Genomic DNA, 22,053 nt, shown 5'->3' with positions numbered 1-22,053 from the left:
ATGTCCAGAAAGATATTTGCACACCCATATTCATAGCAGCATTATTCACGGTGGCCAGGAAATAGAAGCAAATGATGTGTCCTACGATAGATGATTGACTAAAGAAGCTGTGGCACATATATACAATGGAATATTACTCAGCCATAAGAAGAGATGAAATACAGCCATTTGCAACAACATGGATAGACCTCGAGACAATCATGCTAAGCAAAATAAGCCAGACAGAAAAGGTTGAAAATCACATGATATCACTTATATGTGGGATATAAACCTAAAAGCAACAAATGAACAAGAGAAACAAACAGAGACTCATGGACATGGACTATAGACTAGTGGTTAACAGAGGGTACATGGTGGGGGAGAAGGGGATCAGTAGATGGTTAAAGGGGGTCAAACATAGGGAGGTAGGAGGATGGTGAAGTGGGTAAAGGGGACCAAATATATGGTAGCTGAAGGAAACTAGACTTTGGTAAACACACAATAGAATATACAGATGTCAAATTATAATGTACACCTGAAAACTATATAACTGTATCAACCAATGTTACCCCAATAAACTTAATTAAAAAAAGAAAAAGAAACAGGATGTATGCCCACTTCTTCATTATATACCCAGGTCTTTGCAAGGCAGCTCTTGGTAAATGTTTGTTGGATAAACTGACAAATGGGCCCTATTTATTCTAATTCATTTTCAATCCATCTATTAAAGAGTTAGGTTCTATTTAGAGCAAATTATCTGCTACCCCTATTTTTGTTAGGTTTTCAAAAATCTTAGAAATTAAAATGTGAAAATCGAAAATTTCCAAACAATTTAATTACTAAGCAGAAAATCTTAAATAGAAAACTTTTCTTTGTAGCTGATTTTTTTCCTTAAACAGTGTGTTTCACTTTTTGCTTAATTTTGTCACAAAGACATAAAACCTCTGTCTAAAAGTACCCTATTAGTCTTGCTTTCTACAACCTGAAAAAAAATAGATAATTGGAGTTCCTTTCGTAGATCGTTTAGATCCAAAGCTAGACTGTACCTGAATTAACTGGATAACTAAGGCAATGAATAGTGTTTATCGTTGAAAATAGAAGTAGGATGTTAATTACATATGTAATTGCCACCAGCAAAACAATGTGGAGATTTCATTTCATTTAAGAACTAGAAGTAGTTTCCCTTTCAGAATAAAATTTAAATTCTGGAGGAATAAAATAATTAGTAATTATTTCGAGTAACATTTAATGAAAAAGTTGATGCTCATTAGTACATAACTATATTACATGTAATATAGTTATACAATTTTATATATTATATGTATGTACAAATTAAAAACACTGTAAGCCTTCTATGTGCCACATACAGTGGCTTCATTATTTTATAGTGATAGTTCATGTACTTAAAATCAGAGGAAGCAGCTGTTCCCAGGACAGTTGAAATTAATTTAGAGAAAGGGATTTGCAGATGTTTGAAAAGTCTTTGTGCCCCCCTCCAAAAAAAAAAAGTATATAATCAAACATCTGCTCCCAAAATTTATCTTAATAGAGCTTTCAGAAGCAGCATTTTTAGATTTTGTGCTGTGTTCTTGCAACATAAGTGAACCTTTGCACTCTGAATATGGCCATTTAAAATCATAAATGTGCTGCTTTTTTTTAAGTTGTAAACTATTGTTAAAATGATTTTAATAAAATATATTTTTCAGTTGTTTGCAGTCTGGGTCTCTAAGCTACTCAAGACTCAGCCTCCACTCCTCCAGCACCCCCACCACTTTCTGAGACTGGGTCTCCTAGTAATCGCCTTCATAGCTAAAATAGTATTTTAAAAAGCATTTGTGGGGAGAGGGGGTCATTGCCACTTAACTAAGATTAAGTCTTTCCTTTACTTTCCAGTCCATGTGACCTGGGCCAGTCACAAGATATAATAATTCTGTAGGTCCTGAGTTTTTAGAGGTATAATTCTACACTATAGAAATAAAATAAAAATAGTTGTTGGGGTAAAACACACGGTAAAGAATATTTATTAAGAAAAGAGTTCCTTTAGAAGGACAAGAAATATTCAGATAATATGCAAGTAAACTGCATCTTTTATTAAATGTCTTCATTTCATTCTGCATGTGTAGATTTGACCCCATACCCTCCATTCCAAGAAATCAGTGCAGTCGACAGGTTAATTAAATGTCATCCCTGCAACTCTTCCAGGACCCACTCAGGTTTCTGGAGCAGGTACTCTTGGTTCAGAGACTCTTCCCAGTCCTTGTCTCAGTACCCCCAGACAAGTTTGCCCTTCTGGAGCAATCCATCACATCCCTACACAGACCTAACATAAGTATGAGCTATGCCAAGCCTGCCCTCTCCCAGGGCTCTTTTCTCCTCTTAGATCCACTTCCCACAGGGCCCACATCCCATTGAAAATGAGAAGTAATGGATCACTCAACAGGCAACTGAGGCTTGAGGCCCTGATCTGATCCACTACTTCTCGTTCAGTCTAGACAACTTGGTGCGTTACCTCTGCCATGAGTTTCTCTCTAAAAGGAAATCACACCAAGAGACAATGCCCTGAAGTCTCCAGTCCCCGGGAGAGGGGTCAGGTCCCCAACCCAGAACAACTTGAGCAATAGGCAGGGAACCAAGATTTGGGTGTAATTATCCCATTACTGGAACCAGTTGGTACTCAGGAAAAATTAATAAGACAAGAGGCCAGTTTTAGAACCAGGGAACAGAGTAACTACAAACCAGCGTCATGGGTGACTTGAAGCTACGGTGCTAGTGTCAACACCCAAGACTTCTTATATTCCCATAGCATCAAGCCTGGTTTCAGAGTTGGCTGTAGGAGTTTGGTCAGCTGCTAAGGCATTAGAGGGATGGAGCAAGGAGTAGTGGAAGAACAATTAAGATGGTTTTATACCAGCTCCCAATATTTCAGTCTTACATAGTCAAGCCAGAGGCCCAAGAGCAACACTACATATGTCTTGAGGTAGCCCATATCTCTCTCTGGTTCTTTCATCTGAATAGTGACTATTAAAAAAAAAAAATCTGAATATGATAAAAAATTTTCCTGCAAAAGGCTTTATTTTTTTCATAATTTTTTGTTCAGCTATAATTGACTTATATATTAGTTTCAAGTTTACAACATAAGGATTCAAAATTTGTATATATTGCAAACTGATCAGCATGGTAAGTCTAGTTAGCATCCCTCCAACGTGTAATTAACAATTTTTTTTGCATGATGAGAACTTTTAAAGTCTACTCTCTTAGCAGCTTTCAAATATACAACACAGCGTTATTAACTATAGTCACTATGTTGTACATTACATCCCTAGGACTTGTTTATTTTATAACTGGAAGTTTGTACTTTATGACCATCTTCACTCATTTCTCAACCCCTACCTCTGGCAAACACCAATCCTGAAGAATGCTTTAGAATCAAGCTGATAATGTGCTTGAGTTATGTCTCTGCCATTTACTGGCCCTTTAATATTGGGTCAGCCTTACTGATTTTCTGCTTCATTTTCTGTTAAAGAGGGATTTCAATACAGCCCTAGTAATATTTTTCTGATGACTAAGACTAATCTTAGCACATAGCATAGAGTGGTTGTTCCCAAACTCGTCAGCACACTGGAATCACCTGGGGAGCTTCAAAAAATAAGATGCCTGTGTCCCACCTTCCCAGAGAGCATTTCCGCAATGTGGTCTAGGTTTGGGGATTTCTGAGAAATCTCAGATGATTCTAATGTTCAGACAAGTTTGGGAACACCTGGCACACAGCATGTCTTATCCTGAGAATTAAATATCTGTTAAATAAATGGAAACAATTAGTATCTGGCACACACTAGACTTTCCAGAATTCTTGGCTCCCTTCCCTTCCCTGACCATCTCCCCTCTGTTTTTGTTGGGATGCCTGGAGACTTAGTGTTGGTCTGTGATTCTAGTCGATATGGCTGCCACTCATGGCCAGGCACATGTGAGAATGCAAAAAGCTCTGGTATCATGTGCTGTAATATCCTACAGAAGAAGAGGAGAAAGAGGCAAAGTTGAGCTGCAAGGGGCAGCTCACAGAGGTCCTGTTGAGAGAATGTCTAATGAGTATGCTTTCACCACACTGTATGCAGTAAAGCCCCTGAATGCTAATTGTAAAGTCACCTTGGAAACCAGAGCCTAGTTTTATGCTCTCACTGGGGCTGATAGAGGAATGAGCCAGAACCCACAAAGGATAAGTCGAAGGCAGAGTTTCAGCTGGTCTGGAGTTCTCTTATTTTTTTTGGCTTTTATATTCAACATTCATTGCAGTAAATCCTTTGTTTAGTGTTCCTGGGTCAGCCATCTGAATGTATCAAAGTTCCAAAAAGTTGAATATGTGGCTTATTGGTTTCAGTGTCCTTTTATGGCTCTTGGAGAGAGGCTCTGAATTCTGAGAGAGGACACGTAAATCATTCTAAGATTTAGAAGCCAGTATCGTCTCTCCTTTCCACAAAATAGGAGAACTATAAAGAGGCAGTGTTTCAGATGTGCGAGAGGGGTCTGTCGCTTCACTGACTATTTTCGGGTTATGTGGTTTTGTGAATAAAAATAATACTTCGTGGCTCTCAGTGTCTGGAGCCGAGAACTGGAATATTGTTTGATGCACAAAGCTTATAGTTTATACTCTTTATGATTCAAAGCAAATTCTCAAATTCACCTCAGTAACATAATAGGAAACATTTAAGATCCTGGGGTTGGGGGGGAAAGAGGGAAAGGTCAGTATCAAGAACTAAGTAACCATTTTCTACGTGACCTGAGAATCCCAATGGAGTCAAGCTGATCTTCCTTAAAAATAAAAAAGCATCACAATTTATAACCTCAGGAGACAAGATTCCTAGCTTTCTGTTTTTAAGACATGCATTTTAAATAGAAAAGAATCTTTTTTGAAATTCATTTTTCAATTATAGTTGATATACAATATTATATTAGTTTCAGATGTACAACATAGTGATTAGACATTTATATAACTTAAGAAGTGATTCTCCCTGATAAGTCTAGTACCCATCTGACACCATACATAGTTATTACAATATTATTGACTATATTCCTTATGCTGTATTTATATCCCTGTGATTATTTTTGTAACTGGAAATTTGTAGTTAGAGAAGAATCTTTCATTTTCAGGGTAGTTCTATACTTAAAAGGGATTATGTAAGTACTTTGAAAATTGTGTGGAGTTTTCAACTAAAAACTACCACAGATTAAAAACCTGAGATGGACACTTATAAAACTGGGTTCTTTAGGCAAATACAGATATGCTGTCTTTGTTAATATTTAGCACTTTGTAATGTTTTAGATCTTGTATTTGGTATTAAAACTATATGAGCCTAAGCTACATTTCTATATTCTCAACTTAAGTTGTCTTTTTTTTTCATCGAATCACCTTATAATTTCTTTTCACAGGAATACAGTGTTCTACTTCAGGATTTAAAAGGGAAATGATATATAACAAGTTTTTGTATATGTGTATTTCTATCGTACTAGTTTTAAACTCTACGACAATTGCATCCCTCTATTGTCTATCATCTTTTACTGCCATTTGAATTTGTTAGAACTTCATATTGAAAATAAAGGTTGCACTTTGCATAGCGCAGAAAATAAGAATAAGCATAGATCTTGCTCAGAAGAAATCCAGCTTTTATTTGGTTCACAATCTGCACTAGTGAACCAAACCACCAGATGGATCCTGGATCCTGACCACCTTCAGGTTTGACAGCATGCAGGTCACACATGGTCCTTGCCTAGGGGTCAGTTTGAGGCATGCATATTTGAAAAATGAGTTCTGAGCAAGAGTTTTAGTATTTCTTTAGTTGCTCAAAAAGCTTCAAAAACATCTAATAACCACTGGATAATTTTCACTACTCTCTCTTATTGATGGTTGCAATTTCCAGTGTCCCAAAAAAGCGAATCCTCTTATTAGTTGGACCACTTTTTTCTTATGATTCTCAGTTGGCCAAGGCCCAGTTTCATTCATATCCTGGTCTTTGGACACGAACTTGTGAATATAGCTTTGTTTGCCTCTGAGTTGGCTGCATGAATCCTGAATGTGGAGTTTCTACTGACAGGGCTATACTGCTGAGTCATGCTCTATGTTCCCAAGGTGAATCCCCCCTCAGTCCCAGATCCTCCCAAACCAACTGGGGATGCACAAGTGTAACCCCTGGGTGCCCTTTTGTGAGTCTTGAACTCCACTTCCTCTTTGGCAACAGGTTCTAACTGACATTGGCAAAATGCCAGCTCTCGGCAAAAACATCGGTCTTGGTGTAGTGCTTTCCATCTTTTCTCTCCCACAGGGTCCAGTAGCATCGACCACATCAGTATTGTCTGCCCTCTCCCCTGGGCCTGGCCTTCCTCCAGCCCTTCCTCCTCCACCTCCTCCAGGGCCACCTCCACTTTTTGAAAATGAAGGCAGAAAAGAAGAGTCTTCTCCTTCACGCTCAGCTTTATTTGCACAGCTTAACCAAGGGGAAGAAATTACAAAAGGTGAGGAAACCTGACTTTGAAGCTGTCTCCATTAGGCTCCAGGCACACAACGCCCTGCGCCCCCGCCCCCCACACACACAGAGCCCACAGTGATGGATGCATCATTCCATCCCAGTCCCTAACACACAGAGAAGGTGAGAGTCCATAGCGTTCATGTCAAGGTAGATGGGCTCAGTGGGCTGTTGCGTGGACCAGAAAGAACTCAGAGACTCTGGGTTCCAAATCTACCACTGCACTGCATAAGCATGTCAGTGCCATCTACAACCAAGGCATCAAGATCAAGTGAAATAAAAAATGACAAACAATAGCACGTGTGACCTCAAGCAGTGTACAGGCTTGTCAAAGAATAATGTCATTGAACAACTTTTGTCCTCACAGTGAATGATTAATTAAAAAATAATCATACGACATTTAATAAAGTCATGTTGCCAAAAACTATAGAAATGTATTTTTGCTTTGCACAGGTCATAGGAATGAATTATGATATAAGTGTCCCTATGCACTGAATTTGGAGTTAAGAACCCAAAATTCTAAATTTTTCTCTTGCTCCAACTAGCTGCACTGTCTCCTCACCCGCAAAGAGAATAGTTCTGTAACCTTAAAATCAGTTTTGTACTCTGACATATCCGTACTGGAAGGCCCTAATATTTGGGCACATCTAGGAAATGATTCAGCCATGGCACTATGGTTTGCTTTTTGCAGAATTTTTATCTATCATCTGATTTCCTTAAAGAAGAGTTTCCTCAAATTGAAAAATCCTTACAGTGCTTCCATGAACTCTAATTTATACAGGTCTCAGACTCTGCTTACTAACCTTGAGAAAACACTAGACTGCTATAAAAATAGCATTGACAATAATTCTTGAGCTCTTTATATCATGTTGATCTAAGAAGTTAGGGACACTTCCATTTGCATGAAATATAAAGAAATGTGTCTATATATTTATTACCTTCCCAGGACTTCGACACGTCACGGATGATCAGAAGACATACAAGAATCCCAATCTGCGGGCTCAAGGAGGACAAACTCCATCTCCTACCAAAAGCCACACTCCAGGCCCCAAGTCTCCCCAATCTCATCCTCGTCAGAAGCATGCTCCTGTGTTCGAGTTGGAAGGAAAGAAATGGAGAATAGTGAGTAAAGCCCTTTAATCTTTGTTCCTGACATGCTCTGACGTAAAGACCAACAGCTAAGCTGTGTACCAAGGTCTTAAGGATTTCTAAGTGAAATGACATTAGCAAAAGCTTAGCTAAAATAGAAAATGGGAGTCTTTCTGAATGCTTCCATAAACATTTTTTTTCCATTATTTCCCATTCATTCTTCAACTTTTTTAAATTATTTTTTTTAATTGTGATAAAAAACACACACAACATAAAATTTACTATCATAACATTTAAGTGTATGTAGTTCTTTTAAGTACTTTTCACACTGTGTGCAACCATCACCACCATCCACCCACAGAACTCTTTTCATCTTTAAAACTGAAACTCTTCACCCCTTAAACACTAATTCCCCATTCCCCCTCACCTCAGTCCCTGGCAACTACCTTTCTACTTTATGTCTCTGAATTTGACTACTCTTTCCATAAACTTTTAATCTGTGCCCCATTCTGATCTTCTGTAGGATGTTTCATTCCATTCCACTTATGGAGGTGTTAAGGTAACCTATTGGATAGACGCTTAGAATGTGGATGGAAGCTGGTGCTCCCTGCTAATCCCAAGGGCTTCCCCAAAGATTGAAGACCAAAGTCCTCAGAAAGGTTGCCATGATCTGAAAATACACTGTAGTGACTCTTACCAGCCTACTTACCCAACTCCTACTTGACACAGCAAATTTTGCTGCATCACCATTAAGTTCAGACTCAACAAAAAGCTTTCACATCCCTGCTCCAACCTCTACCCACTAGCCAGGGTACCAGATACCTGACTGTTTCCAAATTGGCACCAACCCCCTTTTGAAGCAGAGGTCCTATCCATTCAAAATCTTACAATGACACAGTAAGAGCTGTGGTTTAGTCTCTAAGAAAATGGTTCTAAAAGAAAGAACATATTGGAAAGCTGTCGTTAATGAATGCTGAACTCCATAGTATTTTCAATATGCAATGGATTTGATTTATCTATACATCCTTGTATTTAATATTTGCATATGTTTTAATTTTAGGAGTACCAAGAGGACAGGAATGACCTTGTGATTTCAGAGACTGAATTGAAACAAGTGGCTTACATTTTCAAATGCAACAAGTCTACCCTACAGATGAAAGGGAAAATAAATTCCATTACGATTGGTAGGGCTCTGTAGTTACTTTGATAAGTTGCTTATATTAACATGCTCTGTGTATTTAGTGAAGTATTTTTTCCTAGACAACTGTAAGAAGTTTGGCCTGGTGTTTGACAATGTGGTGGGCATTGTGGAAGTGATCAACTCCAAGGACATTCAAATGCAGGTAAGTGGCCCTTTCAACCGTGTTCTGCCCCCACTCTGGCTTTGCACAGACCATCTACTCTGCCTGCAAGGGGCCCACTGTGCCCACCTAGAAAACTCCTAATCCCTTTCTTTCTAGACACAGTTCTATCATCACCTCTCCTCTGAAGCTCCTCTTACTTCTTAGGCAGTGTTAACTTCTCCTTTTCAATCTCTTAGAACACATCCTATGTTGCACTTTAATTGCTGGTTTACTATCTCTATTTCAAAAACAGTTCATTAATCTTTACAGCCCCAGAAACTGGCACAGTACCTGTACATAGTAGGTGTCTAATAAATGCTTGATGAGTAAGTGATTAAAATGAATCAACCAATAAACAAAAATACTAAGAGATTCTCCTAGCATAATAGCACCATCCTGGAGAGAATTTTTTTCCCCTCAGGAAAAACTGATTCTGGGTAAGGAGAGGGAAAAGTTTTTCTGAAGAGTCAATGAAATCATCAAAAAAACCAACCTGAAAAGTAGAATTGGAACTGAATTTGCAAAACAAGAGAAAATCTGCATCTCTTTAGTAATTTTGAGTTAGCCAAATGGGATTTTATAATACACAAAAACTAAAGAACTTCTTACCTTTGGCCAACTATAACTTCTATCTTTGATTACACTCTTTTCATATTGTTAATTACCCCTTATTATCGGAAGTTTCCTAATAATGTTTGTCAAAATTCTAGTTTTATAGATCTTTGTCTTTTGTTTTACTGGGCTTTTCACCATTGTCATGTTTAAAAACTTTTTTAGTTAAATTTATTAAGTAACATTTTTTAATAACATATAAATTTCAGGTGTACAACTTTACAATACATCTATATACTCCATTGTGTGCTCACCACCCAAAATCTAGTCTCCTTCCATCACCATATATTTGAGCCCTTTTACCCTCTTTGTCTTTCCCCCACCCACCTTCCCCTCTAGTAACCATGATTCTGTGGTCTGTATCTATGAGTCTATGTGTTTTGTTTGTTTGTTGCTTTTTGTTTTATATCCTACATATAAGTGAAATCATACAGTTCTTGTCCTTTTCCATCTGACATTTCATTGAGCATGGTACTCTCAAGATCCATCCATGTTGTCACAAATAGCAATATTTCATCTTTTTTGTGGAACAGTAATATTCCATTATTTATATGTACCACATCTTCTTTATCCAATCATCCGTCAAAGGACACTTAGGTTATTCCCATGTCTTGGTTATTGTAAATAATGCTGCATTGAACATTAGGGTACATATCTTTACAAATAAGTGTTTTCAAATTTTTCAAGTAGATACCCAGAAGAGGGATCGCTGGGTCATACGGTAGCTCTAGTCTTAATTTTTTAAGGAAACTCCATACTGTTTTTCATAATCACCACTGCCATTTTTAATTAGAGTACGTTCAATTGTACATTTTACATTTCACTAACTGCCACTGAAGAAGCTGTTTTTGCATGTGTCTGTTTAATAGGAAAGAGTCTTGAACTGGGCACCGTGAGACCTGGGCACTAGCTCCCTCTCTGCCCTCATCCTGTGTGCACTTGGCCTATTTACTTCCTTTCTTCTCGGAGTTCCTTTCTTTGAAACACAAGGCAGGCTGAGAGATTTTAAATCCTCTCCAGACTCAAATTCTAATATTCTTACCACATAATCTCTATGGATGCATTTATTTCTTTCACATTCCATTTCCATATATTCTCCTCAATGCCTCTGTGTGAATCCCCTTTCCCTAACCATTCTGCTTCCACTTCTTCATAAACTCCATTCCTTGATAGAAAATTAAAAGAAAGCAACCAAATAATTTCTCACAGACACATATATGGTTACCTTCACCTTGTAAACATTGATCATTCTCAAATCACACTTTAGCTTCCAAAATGAGAGTTATTTGTCTAACACTACGTAGCATCAAGCACTCATTCATTTGTTCATTCATTCATTTGCCAAATATGTATTGAGCATGTCTGATATGCCAGGTGCTGTTCTCAGCACTAAAAATATCAGTAAGCAAACAAGACATATGGTAATTCTATTCTTAATTTTTTGAGGAACCTCCATACTGTTTTTCACAGTGACTGTATCAATTTAGATTCCCATCAGCAGTGTATGAGGGTTCCTTTTTCCCCCACAACCTCTCCAATACTTATTATTTGTTTTGTTGGTACCAATAGTATTTCTGATAACCACATTTATCTATTTAATAACACTGCTTCTCTCAAAGTATTATGCATGAAAATTTGAGAAAATCACTCATCATCAGAAAATGTCTAATTCCTCAAGGCCAAGTATGGTTCGTAGAAACCCAATAATGACTCCACAATTTCTGAAGAACTCTTTTGGATAGTGGAAGCTCCTACATAAAGAGCCAGGCTTCCTCCTACTTCATATTATTTTTAACCAAAACAAAAAGCAAACTAGAAATAAGATTGGAAATAATCTAGTCTAATATTCCTCCTCTTAATTTTAGAGGGTTTATTTCAAGCTTCCTTTTATTCTTACAGAAGTGGAACTGGGTAGCAGTGATGATACCATATATAAGAACATAGCATTATATTTTAGTATAGATAAATCACATTCGACATTTTTAAAAACCTAATGAATTAAATATAAAATATGAAACTAGAAAAGTAGAGGAAACAGTTCTAAATTTTCATCAAATATCTGGAGGGAGACAAAAAATTCTAAATTGAGAAGTAATAGAAGAAATTATTTAAAAAGATGGATATGCTTACTTAAAAATTTTAAACTTCTGAATTTCGTAGAATGGAATACTATGTAATCATTTTTAAAAGTCACCTAGAAAGATAGCCATGATATCTTGTTAAAAAGAACACTTTTATACCATCATGTAGAATATTAGTTCATGTTTCCAAATACATACACATACAAATAAACAGATATAGCTGTAGCTGATAATTCTAGAAAAAAAAATGGAGAATACTTATTTCTATAACCAAATTAAGGGTAGCTATCAAAATCCTAAAGCAAAAATCATACTTCATTTGAAACTGTGGATTTTCCATTACAATCAAAAAGAGAATTCCTTCTGTCATTGCTTATGTTCAATAATGCATAAAAGGTTGTAACTTATGTAATAAGGCAAGAAAAATAATTGAGAAAAATAAAACTGGAAAAGGAAGAAACAAAAATGTCCTTATTTATCAACAAAATTATTGCCTTTACATAAAATCTGAGAGTTTAGACAAACGTAAAACTATATAAACACTCAGCAAGATGTTTGAATACATTATCAACATGCAAAAATCAATAGCATTTCTTTATGCCGCAAATAAACATTAGAAAATGTAATAGAAAATAAGATTAAAACAGCAACAAAAACTGTAAAGTACCTGGGAAAAAATTAAACAAGAGAAATACAAGGTGCTCATGAAGAACACAAGAGATATAAATAAATGGACAGAAAGACATCAGTATCAATCATTGTCATTTATTCAATCTATAAGTTCCACGAAATCTGACTAAAAATCCCAACAGTTTTTAATGAACAATGATCTTAAAATTCATTTTGAAGAAAAATGGACAAGAATAGCAAAAACAGTTTTAAAGAAGGACAGAGGTGAAGAGACTTGCATACCAGATATTAAGAGTCATCGTAAAGTGCTATGTTGTTGGAGAGATATAAAAATAGACTAATGAAACAGAATAGCAAGCACTGAAATAGACAGATGCATACATGGAAATGTATTTTAGGACAATCTATGTGGGGAAATAATGTTTAATTCCTACCACACCATACATAAAAATAAAGTCCTAATTATTAAAATAAAATATTTCTAAACTTTGAGACTAAAATACAGAAGAAAATCTTTACAGTCTCAAAAAACACAAACTGTAATGAAAAGGACAGATTAATCTAACCACATTAAAATTAAAATTAATTTTAATTTTAATGAAGTAGTATCTATAACAATATTAAAAACTTAAAATTATATGTTCAATAGAAGACATCATATTACAAAGCTGAAAGAGAAGCCATGGATTGAAAAAAGACACTTGTAATGCAGATCATAAAAAAAATTTGTAACCAGAATTTATAAGGGACTTAACACAAATCAGCAAGAAAGAGACTAATGACCCAACAGAAAAATGGGCAAAACTATTAAAGCACTTCAGAGAAGAAAAAACAAGTGTTTGATAAATATATGAAAATACACATAACCTACCTAATAGAAATAGGAATGCAAATTAATAACACAATTAAGTATCTTTTCACACTCATCAGTTTTGTATTCAGGTTATCCTTACTTTGCAAGGGGCATGTTAGCTAAATCTCATATATGTCAGAACTGTGCAGTTTGAAGACTGCTTGGGTGTTAAAAAATCTGATGGTCCAAGGGTTGTTAAGACAGTGGAACAATGGGAACCCTGATACATCACTGTTGGGAGGTAAATCTGTTCCACTCACTGCATAGAGTAAATTGGCACCATCTAAAAAGTTAAAAACATTCATATCCTGTGACCAAGCAATCCTGCTCTTAGGTATATACACTAAAGAAATTCTAGTACATATGTCCACAAGACATGTAAAAATGTTTATTGCCATATCATTCATAATGGCAATATAAACAAAAATATCAAATGTCCGCCAACTGGTAAATGAATAAATAAATCCCCCAAAAGAATACTGTACAGTAGTTAAAATGCATAAACTATATTTACATGTATAAAAATAGATAAATCTCAAAAGCAACATTGAGCAATAAAGGCAAGTTACAGAATGGCAGGCACTGTACAATGTGTTCCTTTATGTAAAGATTGAAAATAATGCAAATCTGAGGAGAGAGGAAGGGAGGTCAGTGAGGTGGTGGGTGGTATAGAGGAGGCTTCAATATCGTAATGATGTAGTCCTAAAAAAAAAAAGGTTAACGAGCCAAATGTAAAATCTCGATAAAGCTGTTTGACAGAAATATATGTATTTACATATTTATTCTTTATACGTTTCCATGTTTGAAATATATCAGTTTTTTAATGATATGGGCATATATTCTAAAAATAATCTGGAAGGATAAACTGGAGTTATCTGTCCAAGAGGGATAGAAACTTGGCAACATAGCTCAGAGATGAGAGAGACATTTTACTGAATACTTTTGGAACTTTTGGATGTTCAAATCATGTGAATGTCATTACCTATTTAAAATATTTAATAAACAAAACAGAAACAAACTCAGATACAGAGAACAAACCGATGGTTGCCAGATGGGAGTGGGGTTGAGGGCTGAGTGAAAAAGGGGAAGGGATTAAGAAGTACAATCGGCAGTTACAAAATAGTCACGGGGACTTAAAGTACAGCATAGATTCGGAATATAGTCAATAACTTGTAATAACTATGTGTGGTGCCAGGTGGGTACTAGACTTATCAGGAGGAATCACTCTGTAGGTTATATAAATATCTGATCGCTATGTTGTATACCTGAAACTAATATAATATTGAATGTTAACTGCAATTGAAATTTTTTTATTTTAATAAATAAATAAAATTTTAAAACATTTAATACATTGTTTTAAAAGGGCTTGGACACAATAGAGACAGAAAGCAGATTAGTGGTTGCCTTGGGGTAAGGACAGGGATTGACTATAAATGGGCATTAAAGATATTTTGGGGATGATGGAAATATTCTACAACTGAATTGAAGTGATGGTTGCATGACTGTGAATTTACTAAATATAATTAAATTGTACACTTAAACTAGGTGAGTTTTATATTTGTGGATTTTACCTCAATAATGCTGTTAAAAAGATTGAAAGAGGAAAAAAAGGCATGGACTAAAGTTCATATGATTTAGTCCAGTAATTCTATTTTTGGCAAGCTATCCTACAAAAGAGTACAAATTATGGGAGAGAGAAGAGACTAGGAGATTCCATGAAATTTTGGATATTTTTATGGAGAAATAAATTTTTGAAAAACCAAACTAACACAGAAACCTGAATTAAATGCTAGAGCATTGGCCTGGGCAAAGTCACATATCACCTGTCACTCAGCAAAGGAGTTACTCTTTGGCCCAGTTCCCTGATAAGAAATAATCTGTTCTTAAAGTGTTCACAGAATATCAGAGAAAAAGCACATATATATAGTCCACTCTAATACAGTACTGACCAAAACGCTGTGGAAGTGACATTTCTTACCATATCAGGGCTATTTTTTTAATTCCGCTATTGCTTTTTCAGGTTTTCAGATACATAGGGTGTTTCAGCATTTTTAACATAGTATAGCAATATATAAATATAAATAAAATGTATTAGCATAATATGCTTGCCTCATATGGCCCCACTCTGTCTCATGAAAGACTCACTGACGATTTACTCTTTTCCTTTACTTGCCTGGAAATCATACAGTCTGGTCATTATGTAAATACTCTTCATCATTACAAAATAAACAAATTTAGAAATTGCCAGTACATTACTGCTGACACATTCTTGAAATACAGATATATGTATTTATTTTATTTTATTTATGGCAAAGCCCTGTGCTTACCTGACCTTAAACTACCTCTGCTTTTTTTTTTTTTTTTTGCACTGGGGCTCAATTCCCACTCAGTGTCCAGTTTCTATGGAGAGAGGAGAAAACAAAGAAGTGTGGTGACCTGGCTAGACTCTCTCTAAGGAATTCTTTACATCACCTGCACTATCAACAGGAGTTGCTCCTTTGGTTTGCAATTCAGCCTTTTCTTCAGGGTGAAAGAGGAGATGTGTTTATCGCTTTAATTACCATTATAAGAAGGAAAATTATAGAATTGTAATATGTTCTTCTTTAGGGGAACAGTCTATAGAGCCCTTATAAAGATTTTGGGGGTATGCCTGAAAACTGACTGGTAAAGAGAAATTTAAAACTGATTGAAATTTTTATAGCACTTAGTTATTTGTAAACAACACAAAGAATTGCCTCCTCTTGTGTACGGTCCCTTTTACCTATACAATGAGTGGCTTGAACTGAGTCTCCAGTTTTCACTCCTGAAATTAATACATTTCAAAATACCTAGACACTCATTATCTCATTTAAGCTTCACATTCAGCCAGTGAGATTTTTATCTAGCAAAGGACTTACGTGAAAAGAATTGTAGTGTTTCTCATTTATTCTTATTTAGGTTCAAGAGAAATCTACTCAATTACAGAATAATTTGTTTGCTCTTAAATGACAGTATTAGTACTTGTTTTAATTCAATTTTCCTAGAGATTTGTCAAAACTAAAATTTTAAGCACATAAAAGCAAATGCATCTTGTTTCTTTTATCATGAAATCAAATATATGTTTCAAATCCACTAACTGGGGTTGTGAGATTTTTTTCTCAACATTTAGCTGCTGTTTTCAAATTAATCCTTTTATTTTGTGTGAAGAAAGAAACCCTGATGTTTAAGAATCCCCTTGTGTGGTCCTTTTGTTCTGTCCCCAAATGACGCCTACTAATTCAGACTAGAGATGTTAACCAGCCTCTCCGGCCCCAACCCAGCTGTTCCTAATGCTTGGTTAGGCTCCTGGATTGTACTTATTTGGGGATACTGTATTTCTATTTCTTTGCTTTGGTCCCAGATTTTTGTTCCTATTTCAGGTAATGGGGAGAGTGCCAACAATTTCCATTAATAAAACAGAAGGCTGCCACATATACCTCAGTGAATATGCATTAGACTGTGAGATAGTGAGTGCCAAGTCATCTGAAATGAATATACTTATCCCTCAGGATGGCGATTATGTAAGTACCTTTTAAAAGACTGTAAGAATTTTTCTCGAGCCTTCATTATGAACATTCTTAGAGCTTGATTAATCAGCTACCAATCTATGAGCTTTATTTGTAGAACAATTCACAGGCAAGAGAGGCATTCAGAGTTGCCTTTACATATCTTCTGCCCTATTAGTTTCTTGACTATGCTCTCTCCTGGATTAGTGATTCTCAAGGGAGTTTACTAATAATTACCTTAATAGGGTAGCTTTTATCAAATAGTACACACTGTGCATCTGAGTTCATATTAGTTAGGACTAAATATTTTCCTTTGCTATGGTGGAGGCAACCAGAAAAGAGAGAGAAATGCTTTATGGAAAATGGGAGTGAGTGATAATAAGTAGACCTATTTGTGTAGGTATTCTTATATCAGAGGTTCTCAAACTCAGTGTAAGAATCTACTGGGAAGCTTGATGAAAATGCGAGCTCCCAGAGTCTGCACCTAGAGGTGGGATTCAGGAGGCTTGGAGTGGGGTCTGGGAATCTCTATTTTAATAGGCTAACACTCCATGCAGTGACCCTTCCAAGAAACACTAGCCTTAGAGATTTTGCCACCATTTATCTTCTTTGCCTCCTGTCCCCAACAAACAGAAGCATACAGATACCTTCACACATTGAAAAAGAAATATAAATAAATACATCCTCTGCATCACACAGTGTGGTGGGCCTGCCAGTCATTGCTATTTGGAAGCAAGTTATTGCTTCCTACTAGTTATTGCTTCTTCGACATATGGAAATAAATCCAGAGATCATTCCCCCTGACTCAAACTGTGCAAGGGACCAGTAAACCAGGAAGGATGGGAGAAATCTTAGCAGGCACACCTTTAGAAAAGGGGCCCTCATCAGCCTGTGGGTCAATCACTAACCGTCTACACAGTTAGCCAGCCTTCAGGTTAATCTCTGTAGACAGATGACATGACTGCTCTCTTGTTCTCCTTCCTTGCGGGACATTTGGTCCTGTCCAAATGTCCATGGAGACATTTGGCCCATGGTTTAAAAAATCCCATTCTTCTGCAAGATTCACACCGCAACCCTTTAACCCCGTGTATGATTACCAGCTGGGCTACCAAGGCAAGAAGGGCGATTATTGGCAATAGAGCCACAACACAATTACTGAATCGATAAAACACAGAAACACAGTAGTACTCTTTATATATTAATCCTGTAACTCAAAAGTAGAGATAAACATTATGGGCTGTTTGAACCTGGGCACGTTTTCTAAACTTAGACATTTTGGACAGGACCAAATATCAAGGACCTTTGGGCGTGGACCAAAAGTCTCAGTGGATGTTTTGAACAGGACCAAATGCCCACTAATCTCCCCTTTCCCCACCTCTCAGTAAGTTCTTCAGCACTACCCAGACACATGCTACATATTGAAGCCTAGAATTCGTCATTTGAGTCTAAAAAACAAAAACTGCCAGCATTGGCCCATGCTTCACTATGAGATATATGGCCAGCCTAACCCTGAGCTAAAGAGTCTCTTCTCACATTTTCCACCTGAAACAAACTACTGAAGTGCTAAAGCCAATGCAGAACAACTGCAGAGAGGAGAGCCAAAAATTAGAGTGAGCCCTGGCCTTTGCAGCTATTAAGCTGAAGGCTCAGCTGCATGGGAACTGGATCTAAGAAAAGCAATGGGGTTTGGTGAGCACTCCAGACTAATTAAGCTACAATCCCTGGGCATAATACCCAGACATCTGTACTTGTCAAAGATTCCTACGTGATTCCTGTGTGGAGTTAAGAGTGAGATCCACTTACCTAATGGATGAGTATTGGTCAGAACCTGAGCTTGAAAGAGTAAAGTCCTCCTTCTATACATAAATCGTCTTGTACCTTGGCCTAGGTTCACACATTTTCCAGTTGGAGGTAATAGGGAGCAATACTGAGGTCCTGCCATGAGCATTGTCATCTGGAAATGGATGGTGGGTTTGATTCATCCCCAAAGAAATCAGTCCCCAAAGAAGATATGCCATCATATCCTATCACTTAACTCCCAAAAAAGATTTGGAACAGATGTAGAGCAGTTACTATCAAAGAGATGCTTCACTCTGGAGTATTCTCTGCCTGGCCTTGTTTACTCATCAAGAAGAGCCCCAGAAAAGATACCAGCTACACAGACACACAGACACACACGCATGCGCGTGCGCGTGTGCATGCACAGAGTTGTTAAGCCTATGGCTCTTTTGCTTCATCTTAAGACTTTGCATTACGGATTTCACTCAGGGAGAATTCATCACACATTATAAAAAGGACCTTCTCTTTAAATAATGGCTTCTTCCAAAAGAAGCAGTTGGATCCTACATCTAGGAATATAGGTGTATCCCATGAATTATCACATCTACCAATGGTGAGCATAGGCATCAACTTATCAAACAGTTGGAGTTTTAGCAGCACTGTGTGTACAGGAAGTCCAGGGAGACCACAGAAGTCGGGGCCAAGGTGACTGCTCCTCACCTTCCTTTGATTCTCTTCTGAAATAACTGGAGACTCACTTTCAAGGGAAAGGAAAAATTCCAAACTATTTTTATTTTGGCTAGAGTGTGTGTGTGTGTGTGTGTGTGTGTGTGTGTGTGTGTGTGTGGTGTATGTATACTGTGTGATATATGTGTGTGGTGCATGCGCATGTATTTCCCAATGGGAAGAGAAGGGTGGCAGGATGAATGGTGACAAATTTATATGTAACCCGAGGTACTTTTTTATATTTCATCAACGAGTAGACAGATAACACCAGCATAAAGCCTTTCTACTCAGTGTGACTGGGGACCAGCAAACTCAGTATCCTCTGAGAACTTGTTGGAAATGCAGATTGTCGATATCTTTCCCACATCTACTGAATCCGAATCTGCATTTTTAACAAGATCTCCAGTCGATTTCTGTGCATGTTTAAGTTTGGTGGAAAGTTGTGAGTAAGAGAGGCTGTCTGAGTTTGAACTCTGGCTGCTCTGCTTACTGGTAATATCATTTTGGACCAGTTGCTTAACGTCTGTTTTCCGTAGGTAGCATCTCAATTAATATCTAGCTCATAGGGATGTGGGAAATTAACAGAGTTCACATATATCTAGTGCTTTAAAAAATACCTGGTTCTTAATAAGTTCTAGCTTTAATGCTGAGATTGACAGTCACAGAACTAACATATGACTATGTACATATCTCCATGAGGCACAGAAGTCCTCTCCAAGATACAGGTTTGAGTTCTGTCTTTCCCATCATGTGACACTGATCAGCCTTCCATCTCTTTGCCAAAGGAAGCCTTGGTATAAATAACTTTTTTACTCTTGCCTTTTTCTAGAGAGAATTTCCTGTTCCTGAACAGTTCAAGACAGCATGGGATGGATCCAAGTTGGTCACTGAACCTGCAGAAATCATGGGCTAACCTCCAGAGAAACCGAACCCCCTGATCTGAACCCCCTCATTAAAAAAAAACAAAAAAACAGCATTACAGACCTAGAAGTTGCAGTAGCATCTACTGCTTTAGTTTTGGCCTCCAACAATTCTGTGCTATGGAAACAATCATTTCTGGCACACCTTCATGGGCATTTTGAAGTATTTAACATTTCTTCATGATTTGCCTTTGTGTGTGATTTGCGTTCCACTTGATGACTTTTGAGCATTGCACATTTAAAGGGGAAAAAAATTATATTCCCCTCATATCATTAACACAGTAGCTGATAGGTAAAAATATTGCATGATTCACTTTTGCACTTGCGTTTAATTGCTAGCTGAGAAATAAAACCTTTGAGAATCTAAGATATACATTTTTACCTTTTAGACAATTTCAATATGATGGAATAGTATGCTCTGAAAAATCTACTATTTTTTTCTTATTACCACATGTTCACCTTTATCAGTTTGATACACTGTCAAAAAGAATTCATATTTCAACCCATACTTTTACAAAACAAAAATTCCATACTAAGGACCATATTTAGTTTCTCAGTCCTTGGAAGACTTGTTTTCTTTACAGTTACTAAAAACCAAACGTAAATTCTAGTGAGTTACCTAAAATACTTTTCTGCTATGTCATGTAAAAAACTTTTACTTTTCTGCTTAAAGATTTTCATGCCAAAAGATTGGTGAGAGGAAACAGATATAATACCTCACAATTTTACTCTAAGATCAAGCTCGATTTTTGTTTTCCAACTTTGAACCTATTAAATATGCCTTGTAAGTGATGTCTTTAATGTTTTATTATAGACTACTTTCTTTTCCACTGGCCAGACTTGTTGACCAGGCTCAAAAGTAAACATGAAAAAGCCATAGCTGTATTACTTCTTCCAAAACCTAAAGAACTGTTTGTTGGTTTGGCTTGCTGCGCCTATTTTGTATTATGCAACATAAGCGTAACTATGATACTCCTTTGTATCTTTTTAGTACATAGTGCTGAAGAAGCTGCAACTTCTTGGATCACATGTAATGAATTATAGTATAATGCTTGCAGGCCCAATTCAAGCATATATATTGTGCCTATCACAGCCTTTGGAATACATCATTTCCATTTTTTAAATATCTTCTGTATCCATATAGGATTCAAATAACTAATGCTCATGTACCAAGGTTTTGCTATAAAAGTTTTTGTCTGTATGGAAACTGTTGTGGCTTTAGTAAATATTCTTTTTTCAACTCTAAACTTATTCTGAAATAAAGTAAAATTCTAATTGTTTAAATGTTGTGATGAATTCTGAGTGTTAAAGTTATTTTTTTTTTCTGCTTTGATTTGCCCCTTGATCATCTGTCAGATTTAGGAAAGACAGCTGAGTCCTTCTGGTCGAATGAGAGAATGTATCCAGCATGCCATCAGCTTCCCTGAAGAATGGCTTCTCTGAAATAGATTTCACATAAAACCATTTGCAGTGGAATGACTATCAGTCAGAAAATTCTAGAGTCCAGTTTTATAATTCAAGGTCTCTTCACTGAGAAAATTCCCTTTCTAGATCTTAGTTAATGTAAACATCCCAGAAATAAATTTAGTTTATAATTATAATATAGTATTATATATACTATATATTTTTAATGTATAATATCATTGACTTTTATAATAAATTTATGAATAAACTTCTAGAGGAAAAAAATTTAAGCGAGAAGAAAAACTTTAAAAAGGGCATGCTACATACCCATTATATCATAATAATTTTATATTGAAAAATAAATCCATCCAAAATTCTTAGACTCTCTGTCAACTGACCTTAGACTTATCATCAGCCTTTCAAGCGCTTCAACACAGATCCTGAAAATCTAGACTTGAGGTTCAATTATTTTGCCAGCCCTGGTGCCCTAAGTCACCTACTGGTTTTTTGAGTGGGTTGAATTATCGGAAAAGGAAAAAATAAAACTCTGGCAATGTATAGGAAAACAATTACCAAAGACAATGCTGCATTTTAAATA

At 36.5% G+C, this 22,053-nt stretch overlaps 1 protein-coding gene across 4 annotated transcripts in view; it reads left to right on the top strand.

Annotated features, from left to right (window-relative positions):
- Positions 1-20,640, top strand: part of CAP2 (cyclase associated actin cytoskeleton regulatory protein 2) — a 119,638-nt gene extending 98,998 nt beyond the window's left edge. Inside the window, exons 8-13 of one of the 4 annotated variants that reach the window (XM_006909242.1) lie at positions 6,294-6,483; positions 7,441-7,616; positions 8,644-8,767; positions 8,844-8,926; positions 16,501-16,641; positions 19,961-20,640. In XM_006909242.1, coding sequence (XP_006909304.1) covers positions 6,294-6,483; positions 7,441-7,616; positions 8,644-8,767; positions 8,844-8,926; positions 16,501-16,641; positions 19,961-20,044 — 798 coding nt within the window. In that variant the 3' untranslated portion in view covers positions 20,045-20,640. The remainder of the gene's footprint in view (positions 1-6,293; positions 6,484-7,440; positions 7,617-8,643; positions 8,768-8,843; positions 8,927-16,500; positions 16,642-19,960) is intronic. The other 3 variants (XM_006909243.1, XM_015587277.1, XM_006909244.1) reach the window with 3 other exon arrangements.
- Positions 20,641-22,053: the final 1,413 nt, after the last annotated feature.

This window comes from Pteropus alecto, unplaced genomic scaffold (assembly GCF_000325575.1).
Source record: "Pteropus alecto unplaced genomic scaffold, ASM32557v1 scaffold121, whole genome shotgun sequence".
Lineage (NCBI taxonomy): Eukaryota > Metazoa > Chordata > Mammalia > Chiroptera > Pteropodidae > Pteropus > Pteropus alecto.
This window is presented reverse-complemented; position numbering and strand designations above follow the sequence as displayed.